Source organism: Lepidochelys kempii, chromosome 1, assembly GCF_965140265.1.
Source record: "Lepidochelys kempii isolate rLepKem1 chromosome 1, rLepKem1.hap2, whole genome shotgun sequence".
In the NCBI taxonomy this organism is placed as follows: domain Eukaryota; kingdom Metazoa; phylum Chordata; order Testudines; family Cheloniidae; genus Lepidochelys; species Lepidochelys kempii.
The window spans coordinates 137233147-137251178 of record NC_133256.1 but is presented as its reverse complement, the minus strand read 5'-3'; the positions used below and the strand labels follow the sequence as shown (position 1 = coordinate 137251178).

The window sequence follows — 18032 nt, the reverse complement described above, 5'->3', positions numbered from 1 at the left end:
CAGAAGCACGCAGCGAGTCAGGGCGCATATGTGGACCAACGGACACTACTTTCAAATTCTCCAACTCCAGGCACGTGGTGCGCATGACTAACGCGCAGTGGAATGCAATATGGACCATTTCTCGAAGAAGCAGTAATCCTTCCCTCAGGCTGCTCAATCACACCTTAAGGGTGCAGCAGCCCCCAAGACTGCTGCACTCTCTTCTCCCCATTCCACAGGTTGTGGTGAGGTAGAAATGGCCACTGGATCCATTAGTCCTATCCTAACCCACCTACCTTCTAGCCCACTCCCATGTCCTCCTTCCTCCTCACGCCAGAAAAGCCTCTGTACATTAAAGCACAGTGAGCTAATATGGAGCACAATTATGAGGTATGCGAGAGATGCAGAGCGATCCTGGAATTATGCCTGACGAGTTCTGCTGCATCCAGAGCTGCTGGAGTCCACAGATTTTCTTCACACAGGAAGGAGGAGTAAATTCTGGAGGATTGGGGCCTTGGTGTCCAAGTCCTAAAAAGCTATTTCTACCACAGTTTGCATAGAGTTTGCCTCACTATTCAGTGACTTCGCAACATTGATATTAGAATGAGCAGCATACTTTAAATCTTAAAAAAAAAAATATATCATGGTCAAAGTAGCTTGTGTGTACCAGTGAAAGAAGCTATTAAGGATCTACAACCTATCCTAAAGGATGACCCAACACTCTCACAAATCTTGGGAGACAGGCCAGTCCTTGCCTACAGACAGCCCCGCAACCTGAAGCAAATACTCACCAACAACCACATACCACACAACAGAACCACTAACCCAGGAACTTATCCTTGCAACAAAGCCCGTTGCCAACTGTGCCCACATATCTATTCAGGGGACACCATCACAGGGCCTAATAACATCAGCCACACTATCAGAGGCTCGTTCACCTGCACATCCACCAATGTGATATATGCCATCATGTGCCAGCAATGCCCCTCTGCCATGTACATTGGTCAAACTGGACAGTCTCTACGTAAAAGAATAAATGGACACAAATCAGATGTCAAGAATTATAACATTCATAAACCAGTCGGAGAACACTTCAATCTCTCTGGTCACGCGATCACAGACATGAAGGTCGCTATCTTAAAACAAAAAAACTTCAAATCCAGACTCCAGCGAGAAACTGCTGAATTGGAATTCATTTGCAAATTGGATACTATTAATTTAGGCTTAAATAGAGACTTGGAGTGGCTAAGTCATTATGCAAGGTAGCCTGTTTCCTCTTGTTTTTTCCTACCCCCCCCCCCAGATGTTCTGGTTTAACTTGGATTTTAACTTGAAGAGTGGTCAGTTTGGATGAGCTATTACCAGCAGGAGAGTGAGTCTGTGTGTGTATGGGGGTGGGGGGGATGTGAGAACCAGGATTTATGCAGGAAATAGCCCAGCTTGATTGTCATGCACATTGTGTAAAGAGTTGTCACTTTGGATGGGCTATCACCAGCAGGAGAGTGAATTTGTGTGGGGGGATGGAGGGTGAGAAAACCTGGATTTGTGCTGGAAATCACTTTAGATAAGCTATTACCAGCAGGACAGTGGGGTGGGAATAGGTATTGTTTCATATTCTCTGTGTATATATAAAGCCTGCTGCAGTTTCCACGATATGCATCTGAGGAAGTGAGCTGTAGCTCACGAAAGCTTATGCTCTAATAAATTGGTTAGTCTCTAAGGTGCCACAAGTACTCCTTTTCTTTTTGCGAATACAGACTAACACGGCTGTTACTCTGAAACCTGTCCTTAAGTGCATCAAGTATCTATATAAAATACTATATTCAGGGTGAATGTATTTTCCCACACAGAGAACGATAGTGCTTTCACTACTAAAATCATCACTCTGCACTTAGCATATCTGTACTTCATGGTGAACTATCAGCATGGCAGGTGTCCAGGCCATTTCTCAGCCTTATTCTGGCAATCAGAAAGGTCTATTAATCCCAACAGGACATTAAGTGAGATAAAACAGGTTCTCCAACCTGAAAACTAGATTAAGGCTTAAAAATAAACTTCAGAATTTAATTCTACATCCTGAGACTTGGCCACTACATAAGTACTGTATGGGCTCTTATCTCTCTGGCCTTCCCAGGGATAACACTATACCACATAACAGAGGGAATTCAAAATTATGCAATCACAGCACTTTCATTACTCGCAGCCAAAACCAACACACACAAATCCCATCCCTGATTTTATTTTCCACTTGTCAACAAGTAATCAGGGCACTCATTCTGACATTTCCTACTCAGAGATTGTTTTCCATGTCATCATTTCTATGTTAACAACTATGGTAGCGAACCAACAGGCTCACCAGAGGCATTCTCCCGGATCCGGATGGACGCAAAGTTATTCAGTAGGATGATAAGGGAATAAGATGCAAAGGTCCAGGCCAATCACAACTGACAGCCCAAGACCCAGCTCTCTTACTTGGCTTGTCTGGTCTAAGAGAAGTGGCAAGGAGTCCAGAGGAGGAGGTGGCTACCACTGTAGCCTCATCTAACCCAGGAAAATTGGGGCCCTTAGTTCTCCACCAATCCTAGCAACAGCGGAAGCTGGAGTGTAGATGGGGCTGGTTTTACCAGATTCTGGGAGACTAGAGGAAAACAGAGATTGTGGCCCAGGTTATTTTTAAGCATTATAAAGATTCATCCAATGAAGTGAGCTGTAGCTCACGAAAGCTTAAGCTCAAATAAATTGGTTAGTCTCTAAGGTGCCACAAGTACTCCTTTTCTTTTTGCGAATACGAACTAACATGGCTGTTACTCTGAAACTTATCGCTACCAGTATCTCATCTAAGAATCGTACCCCAAAGCTTCATATTGCAAAGCTAACAGATATAGACAAAGCAACATGGCATGAACCACTGTATTTTCTAACTGACAAAAAAACTGTAACTGAAACTTCCAGTAACCTAAGCGGGAGATGCATGCTAAAACCCCACTTAATTATTTTTAAAATGTAGAAGTAAAAGTCCTATCTCACTTTGGCACATAAGTCTAAACCACTATAACTATGAAAGAAAAAACACTTATCTTGATTTTTCACACCACTCCCAAAAATGTGTACACACACACAGCTCAAAACATTTTGTAGTACTGCACCAGGTCAGTCACAGAGTACTCCTTTATTCCCAGATACATGGGGATATAGCAATTTTACACAGCAGACCTGAGGAAATAACTAATTTAAAATAAATCATTTAAAAGCTTTCATTAACAACAGCTCCCTTTTTCAAATTTAAATAAAATTACTTAAGACAAAAATCATAAGGAAAATGGGAGTAGGACAGGAGTTCTCAAACTGGGGGTCTGGAGGTTATTACATGGGGGGTTGTGAGCTGTCAACCTCTACCCCAAACCCCACTTTGCTTCCAGCATTTATAATGGTGTTAAATATATAAAAAACTGTTTTTAATTTATAAGGGGGGGGTCACACTCAGAGGGGGTCACCAGTAAAAAAGTTTGAGAGCCACTGGAGTAGGGGGGAAAGGTGAATATAATCATTATCCCAAATTATTTCTACAATAAAGTCTGCTTTAATTTTATTTGTACTGTGTCAAGGAATCAAGCCAGCATAAACTTTTACATTCAGAAGGATGGAACAGAGTAAGATGATATCCTAGATATCATTCATGGCGAAGAGTTGAAATGCCTAAGTAGGGATGGGGTGGGAGGGGTCTTCTTTTTAAAAGAATTGTGATATTTAAAATCAGAATGGAGGTTGCACTACTGTAGACAACAAATGTTGATAAATGAAAAGTAATGCTCATTGGAAAACAATCCCAACTATATAAAACAATTGGTATTAAATTAGCTGTTACCACTCAAAAAAGAGTTCTTGGATTCATTGTGGATAGTTCTCTGAAAAACTTCTGCTCAAAAAAGCTAACAGAATGTTAGGAACTATTAAGAAAGGAATAGATAAAAGACAGAAAATACCATAATGCCATTATACAAAGCTATGGCATGCCCACACCTTTAATACTGCATGCAGTTCCAGTCACCCCTTCTCAATACAGTTATATCAGAATTGGAAAAGATACAGAGAAGGGCAAGAAAAATTAATAGGGGTATGGAACTGCTCCCGTATGAGGGATTAAAAAAGACTAGGACTCTTCAGCTTGGAAAAGAGATGACAAAGGGGGGATATGATAGAGGTCTATAAAATCATGACTGGTGTGGGGAAAGTGAATAAAGTAGTATTATTTACTCCTTCAGGTAACACAAGAACCAGGAATCACCCAATTAAATTAATAGGCAGCAGTTTTAAAACAAACAAAAGGAAGTACTTCTTCACACAACACACAGTCAAACTGTGGAACTCATTGGCAGGGGATGTTATGAAGGCCAAAACTATAACAGGTTTCAAAAAAGAACCAGGCAAGTTCACAGAGGATAGATCCATCAACATCAATGGCTGTTAGCCAGGACGAGCAGGGATGCAACCCCATGCTCTTGGGTGTCCCTAGCCTCTGATTGCCAGAAGCTGGGTGTGGACGACAGGGGATGGCTCACTTGATGACTGCCTGTTCTGTTCATTCTCTCTGAAGCACCTGGCATTGGCCACTGCTGGAAGACAGGCTATTGAGCTAGATGGACCATTGGTACGTAAGTACAGATTTGCGTAAGTCAGGTCTTGCGTAACCCGGGGAGCGTCTGTAGGATGAAATTCAATACACACAAATGCAAAGTACTCCACTAAGGAAGGAACATTCAGTTGCACACATACAAAATGGGAAATGACTGCCTAGGAAGGAGTACTGCAGAAAGGGATCTGGGGGTCATGGTGGATCACAAACTAAATATGAGTCAACAGTGTAATGCTGTTGCAAAAAAAGCAATCATCATTCTGGGATGTATTAGCAGGGGTGTTGTTAGCAAGACACAAGATGTAATTCTTCCGCTCTACTCCACACTGATTAGGCCTCAACTGGAGTACTGTGTCCCGTTCTGGGCACTACCTTCCAGGAAAGATGTGGATAAATTGGGGAACAGCAACACAAACGATTAAAGGTCTAGAAAACATGACCTATGAGGGAAGATGGAAAAAACTGGGTTTGTTTTGTCTGGAGAAGAGAAAACGGAGGGAGCCATGATAACAGTTTTCAAGTACCTAAAAGGTTGTTACAAGGAGGAAGGAGAAAAATTGTTCTTCTTAACATCTGAGGACAGGACAAGAAGAAATGGGCTTAAATTGCAGCAAGGGCGGTTTAGGTTGGATATTAGGAAGAACTTCCTAACTGTCAGGGTGGTTAAGCACTGGAATAAATTGCCTGGGGAAGTTGTGAAATCTCCATCATTACAGATTTTTAATCTGTAATTTTTTTACAGTATTATCTAGACCAGTGGTTCTCAAACTAGGGCTGCCGCTTGTTCAGGGAAAGCCCCTGGCAGGCCAGGCTGGTTTGTTTGCCTGCCGTGTCCGCAAGTTCGGCCAATCGCGGCTCCCAGTGGCCACGGTTCGCTGCTCCAGGCCAACAGGGGCTGCAGGAAGGGCAGTCAGCACATCCCTTGGCCCGTGCCACTTCCCACAGCCCACATTGGCCTGGAGTGGTGAACCGCGGCCAGTGGGAGCCGCGATTGGCCGAACCTGCGGACATGGCAGGTAAACAAACTGGCCCAGCCTGCCAGGGGCTTTCCCTGAACAAGCGGCGGCCCTAGTTTGAGAACCACTGGTCTAGATAATACTTAGTCCTGCCATGAGTGCAGGGGACTGGACTAGATGTCCTCTAAAGTCCCTTTCAGTCCTACGATTCTGTGATTATTGCCCTGGCTTGTTTTATATTAAGCTTCATCCTTTATCCCCCCACATGGAGGCACACTCCCTCCACCTTGCAGCATGGCTCTTACAGCATTCCCAAGCTGCTGGTGGCACCCAGAGTTTCACAGTATGAATCATAGAATCATAGAATATCAAGGTTGGAAGGGACCCCAGAAGGTCATCTAGTCCAACCCCCTGCTCAAAGCAGGACCAATTCCCAGTTAAATCATCCCAGCCAGGGCTTTGTCAAGCCTGACCTTAAAAACCTCTAAGGAAGGAGATTCTACCACCTCCCTAGGTAACGCATTCCAGTGTTTCACCACCCTCTTAGTGAAAATTTTTTTCCTAATATCCAATCTAAACCTCCCCCACTGCAACTTGAGACCATTACTCCTCGTTCTGTCATCTGCTACCATTGAGAACAGTCTAGCCATCCTCTTTGGAACCCCCTTTCAGGTAGTTGAAAGCAGCTATCAAATCCCCCCTCATTCTTCTCTTCTGCAGGCTAAACAATCCCAGCTCCCTCAGCCTCTCCTCATAACTCATGTGTTCCAGTCCCCTAATCATTTTTGTTGCCCTTCGCTGGACTCTCTCCAATTTATCCACATCCTTCTTGAAGTGTGGGGCCCAAAACTGGACACAGTACTCCAGATGAGGCCTCACCAATGTCGAATAGTGGGGAACGATCACGTCCCTCGATCTGCTCGCTATGCCCCTACTTATACATCCCAAAATGCCATTGGCCTTCTTGGCAACAAGGGCACACTGCTGACTCATATCCAGCTTCTCATCCACTGTCACCCCTAGGTCCTTTTCCACAGAACTGCTGCCTAGCCATTCGGTCCCTAGTCTGTAGCTGTGCATTGGGTTCTTCTGTCCTAAGTGCAGGACCCTGCACTTATCCTTATTGAACCTCATCAGATTTCTTTTGGCCCAATCCTCCAAATTGTCTAGGTCTTTCTGTATCCTATCCCTCCCCTCCAGCGTATCTACCACTCCTCCCAGTTTAGTATCATCCGCAAATTTGCTGAGAGTGCAATCCACACCATCCTCCAGATCATTTATGAAGATATTGAACAAAACTGGCCCCAGGACCGACCCTTGGGGTACTCCACTTGATACCAGCTGCCAACTAGATATGGAGCCATTGATCACTACCCGTTGAGCCCGACAATCTAGCCAGCTTTCTACCCACCTTGTAGTGCATTCATCCAGCCCATACTTCCTTAACTTGCTGACAAGAATACTGTGGGAGACTGTGTCAAAAGCTTTGCTAAAGTCAAGAAACAATACATCCACTGCTTTCCCTTCATCCACAGAACCAGTAATCTCATCATAAAAGGCGATTAGATTAGTCAGGCATGACCTTCCCTTGGTGAATCCATGCTGGCTGTTCCTGATCACTTTCCTCTCATGCAAGTGCTTCAGGATTGATTCTTTGAGGACCTGCTCCATGATTTTTCCAGGGACTGAAGTGAGGCTGACTGGCCTGTAGTTCCCAGGATCCTCCTTCTTCCCTTTTTTAAAGATTGGCACTACATTAGCCTTTTTCCAGTCATCCGGGAGTTTCCCCCGTTCGCCATGAGTTTTCAAAGATAATGGCCAATGGCTCTGCAATCACAGCCGCCAATTCCTTCAGCACTCTCGGATGCAACTCGTCCGGCCCCATGGACTTGTGCACGTCCAGCTTTTCTAAATAGTCCCTAACCACCTCTATCTCCACAGAGGGCTGGCCATCTCTTCCCCATTTTGTGATGCCCAGCGCAGCAGTCTGGGAGCTGACCTTGTTAGTGAAAACAGAGGCAAAAAAAGCATTGAGTACATTAGCTTTTTCCACATCCTCTGTCACTAGGTTGCCTCCCTCATTCAGTAAGGGGCCCACACATTCCTTGGCTTTCTTCTTGTTGCCAACATACCTGAAGAAACCCTTCTTGTTACTCTTGACATCTCTGGCTAGCTGCAGCTCCAGGTGCGATTTGGCCCTCCTGATAACATTCCTACATGCCCGAGCAATATTTTTATACTCTTCCCTGGTCATATGTCCAAACTTCCACTTCTTGTAAGCTTCTTTTTTATGTTTAAGATCTGCTAGGATTTCACCATTAAGCCAAGCTGGTCGCCTGCCATATTTACTATTCTTTCGACTCATCGGGATGGTTTGTCCCTGTAACCTCAACAGGAATTCCTTGAAATACAGCCAGCTCTCCTGGACTCCTTTCCCCTTCAAGTTAGTCCCCCAGGGGATCCTGGCCATCCGTTCCCTGAGGGAGTCGAAGTCTGCTTTCCTGAAGTCCAGGGTCCGTATGGATGGTGGTAAATCTCAAATCCACAGAAATGTGGCAAATACATTTTCTGGTTGTATTAGTTTTCTGTGAGGAACTCTTAAGGGCATGCTGGTGCGGGGGAACAAAGAGCAACCCCATGTACGTCCCTGCTCTTGCCCCAATCATACTCCCCCAGCCCTAGCCACTGCCCATCTCTTCCTTTCCGTGGATTGCCAGAGCCTCAGAAGTCTCTGCAGAAAGCCACTGACCCTCTTTTCCATATGGGGAAGGGAAGATCCATGCTTAAAGGGTCTCCTCCACAAAAGAATTATTTTACTTAGATTGTACACTGTTTGGAGGAGACAACATTTCATTGTGTGTGCCTAGAGCCTAGCAAGATGGAGCCCCAAGATATTACTGCAATCGAAGGAGGATGTCAATAACACATACAGAAGTTATTACAGAAGTGGTGGGAGAGGTTCTGTGGCTTGCGATGTGAAGGTGGTCAGCTAAATGATCATGAGGCTCCCTTCTGGCCTTAAAGTCTACGAGTAATTAGAATTGGTCAAGAATTTTTGAAATTTGAACATTTTCATGGAATAAGGGGACATTTTTTGCAAACACTTTCATGAAAATTTTTTCCATTTTTTGCCCAGCAATAATAAAATAAATAGTAGGTTGTGATCTGGCCCTCAAACCTACATAAGCTAAGATAAAATAATAAAATAAAAATAAAAGCTAAAAAACCTTGACCAATTCTTACTAAGAAAACATGGTATTTAATTTACACAGACTGAGGTAGAGCAACCAAAATGCTGGCCCTGAGTTACTGACTACTATGGCTGAAACCAACATCCAATAGTAGTTTTGGAAGAAGTGAGTCCACTGACTGTTTGCTTACACACCCATGAAAGAAATGGTGCCTGCTTTCCACGTATCTTGTACCGCAAGAATATTCTCAGTGGGACTTGAGTTCCAAAAGCAAATCAGCAACGAAGCTGCCAGTCACAAATTCATTTGTAAATACTTATGTGGCTGTTTTGATAGATGATACAACATACATTTAATCTGTAATTATATTTTCTCCTGCTTCCACCTACTCAGGAATCTTATTGATGATTGCAACTACAGTACTTGGCCAAAGCTGCTTGTCTTCCCAAAACAAATAAACTTTATGTCACACAGGCATTAATTAAAGAACTGTAATGAAGAATTGAAATTAAACAGCGAATAAAATGCATTCCAGACTATACTATACAAAAGCACTACATTTCAAAGATAACTGCATTGCTGTAACATGGACTCCGATCATTGCCAAAAACACAGAAGTTAGCCCAGACTGCAGTCCAGAAGAAAACTCTTCAATGGATTTGACAGGCAGAAAATGTTGTGAGCAGCTGGACAGCAGATAGCCAATGCAGACTGTTTTTAAAGCCACAACACCTGCCAAAATTCAGAGGAATACTTCACCCATTGCTGGCCCGTGCTATTCTCCATATATTATTTCCAAATTCAAGTCCACAGGAAGAATCTGAAGGCAGACTCCCAACACATGCAATGACACAAGAGGGAAAGCACATTGTACCCACAGAGAACACTCACCAACACCATCAGCTGTATGCCTCCTGTGGCTTGTTTCAGGAGCCCAAACAGCAGTGTGTCAGAGACTTTTGAAAGTGTGAGGTCAATCCTGGTGAATGACACATTTTTCAAACCCATTCCTTTCCCAGCTTTCCCCAAACAGGGACTGTTGCTGCTTCAGGATGCAACCATTAACAGGAACACCAACATTCCTCACTGCACCATCACCTAGCCTGCAAAACTGCTCTTTTTATCAGTGATCAGAAAGCAGGAAAATCTCTCATTCAGAGCCTCTTACCCAAACTGGGAAATGAAGGCCACTACAAAAAGAGTCCAAAAATAGCCCAAAGGCAAGAATATCCCTTCCATGATGTTCCCCCCCTCCACGTGACAGAGCAACAGGTCACCCCTGGAACACCCTTTCTCCAGGACCATATTATGTACAGCCTTGGAGAAAAAATGGGCATGTTTCTTATCTAAGTGAGGCCATAAAGAAGAGAGAAAGATGTTGCCAATTCATGTAAGTATTTAAGTGACATTTTTGCTTGTACTTGAAACATACCATGATGTTTCCAGGAATGAATAAAGCTCAACAATACATATAAGTGGGCACACGTAAACCAACATGCTGTGTGCCAAGGGCAGCAAAAATAATACACGGTGAACCTAGCAAAGAGGATTAATTTTGTCAGGTTGCTAAACCAAAGACAATGTGGTAAGAAAGGAGCTAGTAATCTCATTTAAAAAAAACCCCAAGTCTTATATTGGTATTATTGAACCAAAGCAAGATCCTTTTATGTACAAACCTATGCGGAAATGCACCTATTTTCCCCTGAGTAAATATACTAATGGCCTGTACAACTGATGTTGGGCAGAAAACCGTACCTAAGGATATCTTGCTCAATCAGTTTTGGAAAACTTCTGCTTCAAGACACTAAAGCTGTTCCAGCTGCTTTCTTTCATTGCAAAAACTGCTGGGCTATGTTTGAAAAATGTGTTATCTTGAAAGCTTAGTCATCAGTGAACAGTTTTATAAGAAGAAAAGATCAGATTGTATGCACCAGCATTGTATAATTTTACTACTTGCTGACACCAATACTAAACTTTTTGTGTTGTTTAATAACATTAAATAATGTTGTGCTACCATACATGTTTTCTAACAACAATATTTTAGCTATTAAACTATGTGCTTAAGTGCCTCCTATTTAGGAAAAGCACTTAAGGATGTGCTTAAATCCCATTTGCTTCCATGGGACTTTCTGCTTTCCCGAAAAGAAATCCTTTCCTGAATCATAGCCTCAGTGAACAACAAAGAAAAAAAATTATCTATCTATAGAGATATATATAAAGATAATAGTCTCAACATCTGACGCATATCTCTCTCTCTCTCTCTGTGTGTATATATATATATATATATCTCATCTGATGCAGAAATATATTGATAACATTAACAGTTGTGTATGTAAATATTTATTAAAGATAGCTAGCTATTTAGAATAGATGTATTTCTGAAGCACCTATCACAGTACTACCTGAGTGATAAGCAATAAGAATGTTTACCTTGTGTGTTTTGCTGGAAGATTTTATTTAGGTCCAAGGAAGAGGCTCTGGAATGTGATTTCTGGGGCCTTGGTGGAGGTGTAGGGGGCTCTTCCCCTTTTTTCATTGTATCTTCAATAGATGTGCTAGAATAGGACCTAAAGGAAAATATAAGAATCTCAAAGGAAAATAAAATCAACTGATATTTTTAGACTATTCATTTATACAAATGTAGTGAATATTGACTGGAGTTGAGCTTTACAGTGGAAAATCATTGCCTCATGGATTGAAAGGGCAGCTGATGGCGGTGGGATATAATATTAGATGGCACAGACAGAGGGTATTATTGCTCTTAAGAGAGGGAGGGTTACTTTTCAAGCCACAGAATTAGTACAAGTGTTAAAAATGCCTTTTAGCCTCAATGTTTTAGTTTTATAGTTTCAGGCTCCACTCCTTTAACTTGGAGGGTCATGTGACCTCAGCCAACAGCAGAATAATTGTAGTAACTATCTTGAATACACCTGAGTGAAAATTTCTTTCCTTTCTACTGACTTTCTTCCTCTCCTTCTCCATAAACTTTAATTTGAACTCTCAACATGTTGGGCTCTGGCTGCCACTAGGAGTATATTAAAAGTGCTAACTTGCTTCTGAAGCATTTTTGCTATGATATTTATTTCCTACAATATGGCTGAATTCTGAAAAGCACAAAAATAAAGAAATGTAGCCAAAATGTTGCATTTAACTGTAACATAAGTTATAGTACTTCAAACAACAAGGTATCCTGGCAGGAGACCACTTGCAGCCTGCAGTTTTGATGGATTCTGCCAGCATAACCCACCAGGGCACAGGGCTGCTGGCAATGCAAAATCCCCCTGAGAGGATCTGTAACAGTGCAATATGCCTACACCCCATCTCCTTTCCAGGGTCTGCAGCTGAGCAGGATGGCCAAAACGGGGCCCAGTCTTATTCAGTTCACCCTCACAGCACCTGTTTATGGGGTTCCAACAGACCATTGGGGAAATTAAAAAGCTGTCCTCCTCTAATGGAATTCCTGGGGGAGGGCAGTATTAGAAACACTGCCTGCCCTCACTGGCTCAGGGAGGAGAAATCTGTACCTCCTTGAGCAAGCAGCCTAGACAAGCTCAGGTTTTTTTTGCCCTAAATGTGTTGCAGCAGAGACAATCTGAACTGTCTGGTTCAGGTCACATGAGTGTCCTTCAGCCCATGAGCTAGCTAGTTGGTAATTTGGGGGTCTAAACTAATAATTAAGTGGTAGGACAACAGGGCAAAACTATCTGCACTCACATTACCATGCCTTAAACTGGAATGTGACTGTCTATTCTTAGGAGCAATGATCCATTTTCGTGATACTGTCTGTGCACTATCCAATGTATTTTCTAAACACTTGTAACAAGTTTCATTATCTTGAGTGGAGCCCAATATTTTTCTGCTGTTGGAGTCACAAGTTTTCTCTGCAAGGCTGCAGACTTTACTCAAATCAGGACTGACAACATGAAGTGTTATACTTACTGTAACACATTATGCATGGCAGGCAAGACAAAAAAACAGTTGTCTACAACCAGCAAAAACTCCAACCAACGGGTAAAGGGATCAGCAGCTTTTGCCAAATCGGCAGCAGTTAGTAGACAATTCTTTGTTAACAGGTTGGACGCCGGCAACTTCAATCTTATATTTTTGATGAAACCAATAAACATATGAGGTAAAACCCAACTTGTTTCAGAGTTCACATGCAACACGTTGCCTTTGCTTCCACTGCATTTTTCAGCCCAGGGTTTAGAATCCTCCAACCCTACTCCTTTAAAACCTGATCCAAAATCCATTAAAGCCAGAGGGCTTTGGATTAGGCCCTTAAAATATTGTACTTCAAATATATACAATAAACAATGGAAGGGGAGATATATTGGGGGGGGGGGATAGGCAGCTTTATACTTTATCATTCATGCAGTAAAGAACTGTAAAGTAGTACCTAGGAGACAAAAATGCATCTGGCCTTGCAGAGTTAATACAATGCTACAGTACTTGAAGGCCACCATATTGACTGACACCAGGGATTGAACCGGGGACCTCCAGAACTAAAAGCATGAATCTCTATAGATTGAACTAGGCTAAGAGTTAGAACTCCTATCTAGAGTTGGTCTTATAAACTTCAAGGGAACCATATTCTGTCACAATATGAAGTTCTATCAAAATCGAAATACAGTCTATTTTGCAGGAATTTTAGTTTTAAAATAGTCAATATCCTCTTGCAACATTATTTGAATGAAACATTTCCATTTTTCGTTTCCAAATTTTTTACATTTGTTGTAATAGAATACAAAATCAAAAAGGAGGGGAGGGAAATTTTTGAATTTTCATCTGCAGAGAATTTCAAAATGTTCAGGTTTTGTTCCTAATTGAAACAGCCAAATTCTGAAACCTCGAAATCCTTTGCAAAATGGAACTTCTGTCCTTTACACAGCTTTACTCATATCCTCTGTGGATCAGGCACAGTGGGGAACATGCAAACACATACAGGCCTGTGGGTTTTATGCAATACATGCTAGACAGGGGTTCTGAGGTTAAAAATGAACTTACTTCATACTTTTGAAGTATTCCATTGAAGACCCTTAGTCACGTGATTTTCTTTTCAAAGTAATTTAAGATTTTTTTCCCATTTTATGATTTTAAAACACAATTAAGTGAATTTTAAGACAATAAAAGCTCCAGTTTGAGTTAGGCACAAAGCGTGCAGGTGTTGTGCAATCTTCCTGGACACAGACTCTGCCAGCCATGTCTCTCAACCCTCCCCTGCCATTCTATTCCAATGTACAACTCATGACCAAAAAACTCTCTCTGTGTCTAGTTACATGGTGGTTCTGCCATGTGCTAAACAGCTAGTAGGGACTGAGAACACACACACACACACACACGAAATCACATTTTCTTATGCAAGGTAAACTCAGCTCTCCAGAAGTAAAAATTTCCTTATCACATCACATCAACCTTGCGTTCCTCTTCTCCGACTAATTCATTTCCAGTTTTTGCGTACCCATCCCAAGTGCATTTTTCCTTGTTTTAATTTTCTACTACTCACTTTACTATCTGATTAGACATAAATTCATATTCTTCCCCTCTCAATACTTTTTTCCAACCCTGAAGTATATCAAACTTCTGCTCTGCAAATACTATCTGTCTGCAGCACCAGTGTACTGCTTTGCTGTAGTAGACCAGTCAAATTCCTTTCCCTCCCTCCCCTCAGTTTACTGTCATTTTGGGAGCAAAAATACATCTGCTGCAGAGAAGTCTGCTTAGTACTTCTACAACTTCTGGCGTAAGAGGCTACATCTACAACCCTTGAAACAAACTCTAAACAGTCAAGCATATAATTTTGTTCTCTACAGTCTTTAGTTTAATTTCAAAGCGTTTATTTCTTTTAGTTTCTCCTACTCTTTGGTATATCCTCCTCCTCTGCCAGGCTACTTTTTTCTCCTCCTCCTCCTCCTTTTTGTTCAATTAATTATAAGCTTTATGAGGAAGAGACTCATGATTACACATTCAATACATTAGAGAAAGAAATGAAGCACTAAAGTACTTAATCTCACCGACTGAAATAGACAACCTAAAGTAGAATATAAGATGTGGGCATACCAGAATGTTGATCAGCCAAAAACAATGCTTAACCCAGTTATTGTATTTTTGGATTACACAATATTTTCAGACATGAGTTGCCTTTTTCATTCCCTGCAAGTAACCAACATTAGCAGCTTTCATTTTTAATCCACATTCTTATATGAACCATACACTATGTTCTTCTACACACCAACCGGTTACTGTTAGATGTGATAGTACACAATTCAAAAGACAGGACACAGTCAGCCGCATCAGATGCTGCCATTATTGGTGCTCTCTAGATTGTCCAATGTTGCTATCCATATGTAGCATGCAACTTTTAATTAGATGAAGTCTTGAGACTGTTCCTGAAATGGGATGATGACCGATCTCCCTACATGACATTAGGCTGGCGTCTATTTCCACCACAGTTAATAAAATGCAACACCAACACCTTCATTCCTAAACAGTTTGATGTTTAAATAATACACTGTTGAAGGTCTCTTCAGATGGGAATATTTCTTTGACAGAAATAGAAACAAGTACCTGGATCTTGGTCTTGCCTTGAGTGTGTTCGATTCCTGAACAACTGAAACCAACAGATTACTTGTTAAAAACATTTTTTTTTTAAAAAAGAAGAGGTTTCTTTATCTGCAGAATGATAGATAGTTAGAATTAATTACAAACAAATGGAGGATGTCAGAGTGATGTTTATCCCTGCATAATAATGAGGATTCAATTGTTTTCACACCTCACTCCCCATCTGTAAAAGTGGATGTTCTCATTACCCACATAAATCCTCTAGTTCTTTTTTTAGTCCCATTGAGACTGGCTATTCCAACTCTTGGCTTCAGTTATATCTTGCAGCAATAAGTTCCACAGTTTCAGAGTTGTTTAAAAAGTATTTCCTTTATTGATTTTAAATTTGTTGCCTTTAGTCAGTTTTACTTTTCTTGTTTTATGAGACATGAAAAACAGCAGTGAATGATTTACCTTCTTGGAACCATTCCCTATATATGTACATCCCTTTCTATTAGTCTCCTCTCTAAACAAAAAGTAATTTTGAGAAATGTCACTTTGTGCTTGCTTTCAAATCTACTTCCCCAAAAGAAAGATTCTTGGGGTATTACACCAGTGTAAACAATTTTAAAAGTCTAAGATAGGTAAGTTCCTTTTTTAAAAAAATTGTTATACTAGATAGAATGCTAAAGAGAACCCAGAGGGATGGTACTAGGGAGAAACTTTCAGTGCTATTTGTTACCTTCAGAAAAATCAGTATTTTGCAGACAATTACCACACTCCAATATCTATCTGATTTTACCATAGATTTTCCTACACAGGCTCTATCTGTGGTAGCAGTTGGCAAATGTTGACTTTTTAATGGCTTGTATTATTCTTTTGTATGCACATACCAATTGGGGGGTTTACAGACATGCAGAACAAATAAGATAGCAGGCAACATAATGTAGATCCACAAACATGCACTTTTTCCTCACAAGAGAAGTTGTTTGAATGGCTTGTACACTATTGACTGAGGCTCTGCGTGGAGGATATACAGATGCAACTGGTAGTGATTAATGCTCAATAAGAAAACCACTTATGAACGAATCTCTCAGTAGATTAATGTCATCAACAAACTGACTCAGTGTAACCAACTCTTACTAGCAACTAAAAGAAGAGAGGAGAAGGAATTACCATTAACAATGAACAATAATGAATATCTTTTTTTAGGTTTGAAACACCCATAGAATACAATTTTAGCAACAGATTTCTACAATCATATGACCCAATTTTAACAGTATTAATGATAACTATTGAATTATATGTATAATTTTTGAAAGATTTGCCTTCTCATTTTATATCCTTCAAGGTGAACCATATTTTTAGAATATTTATATTTTCTTCAGATCCCCCCCACAAAACTTTATGGAAGGTTGACATCAGAGTCCTCAAATGATGTTTTGTTGAGGTGAACATGAGGACATAGAGAGAAGACAGAATCCTATTTTGAACTGATTATTTATTGTATTAAATAAAGAACTACATCAATGCAGTGTTATGGTCGAGGCCTTTTTTTAAGCAAGTGAAAGTCGGGAAATTCAAGACTAAGATTCCATGACACCCAGCCTGGAGAGAGAGGGGGGAGAACTATTTGGGTTTTTTCTCCTAAATAAGAAAAACAGTTTATTTGTATGTGCAATCATTAGTTGCACAGATACCTCCAGAAAACGTAACACTGCCTCAATGCACATAAGCCTGCATCTCACATGAAAAACACAAAAGAAAGGTCAGGGACACTAGCAATTCCCAATTCCATTTTTTTTTTTTTTTTTTTGGAACCTTAGAATGCAGATTCTGGACCTTTGGCCTGTAACCTAATGTCTTGGAGTTTGTTCAGTTTTGGAAAATTAACGAGTGTGGTCTGCTTTAGAGGCTGAAGACTGAACTGAAAGCCATGCAGTAAATGGAGCTAATATGTTAAAGTGGTTGAAAAGAGAAAGGAAGAAACAAGTATTTCTTGACAGGTTTCAGAGTAGCAGCCGTGTTAGTCTGTATTCGCAAAAAGAAAAGGAGTACTAGTGGCACCTTAGAGACTAACACATTTATTTGAGCATAAGCTTTCGTGAGCTATAGCTCACTTCATCGGATGCATTCAGTGGAAAATACAGTGAGGAGATTTATATACACACAGAACATGAAAAAATGGGTGTTATCGTACCCACTATAAGGAGAGTGATCACAGAATGCCACTAGCCATCACCTTCAGCCCCCAACTAAAACCTCTCCAACGCATCATCAAGGATCTACAACCTATTCTGAAGGACAACCCATCACTCTCACAAATCTTGGGAGACAGGCCAGTCCTTGCCTACAGACAGCCCCGCAACCTGAAGCAAATACTCACTGGCAACCACACACCACACAACAGAACCACTAACCCAGGAACCTATCCTTGCAACAAAGCCCGTTGCCAACTGTGTCTACATATCTATTCAGGGGACACCATCATAGGGCCTAATCACATCAGCCACACTATCAGAGGCTCGTTCACCTGCACATCTACCAATGTGATATATGCCATCATGTGCCCGCAATGCCCCTCTGCCATGTACATTGGTCAAACTGGACAGCCTCTACATAAAAGAATAAATGGACACAAATCAGATGTCAAGAATTATAACATTCAAAAACCAGTCGGAGAACACTTCAATCTCTCTGGTCACTCGATTTCAGACCTAAAGGTTGCAATATTAG

The 18032-nt window shown here is 41.2% G+C and overlaps 1 protein-coding gene across 8 annotated transcripts in view; it reads right to left on the bottom strand.

Moving 5' to 3' along the window:
* REPS2 (RALBP1 associated Eps domain containing 2) overlaps window positions 1-18032 on the bottom strand; it is a 144424-nt gene that overhangs the window by 32258 nt on the left and 94134 nt on the right. For 5 of the 8 annotated variants that reach the window (XM_073356118.1, XM_073356140.1, XM_073356151.1 and 2 more), the window contains exons 12-14: window positions 15324-15366; window positions 12699-12854; window positions 11190-11326 (exon numbers count right to left, since the gene is read on the bottom strand). In XM_073356118.1, coding sequence (XP_073212219.1) covers window positions 11190-11326; window positions 12699-12854; window positions 15324-15366 — 336 coding nt within the window. The remainder of the gene's footprint in view (window positions 1-11189; window positions 11327-12698; window positions 12855-15323; window positions 15367-18032) is intronic. The other 3 variants (XM_073356169.1, XM_073356179.1, XM_073356189.1) reach the window with 1 other exon arrangement.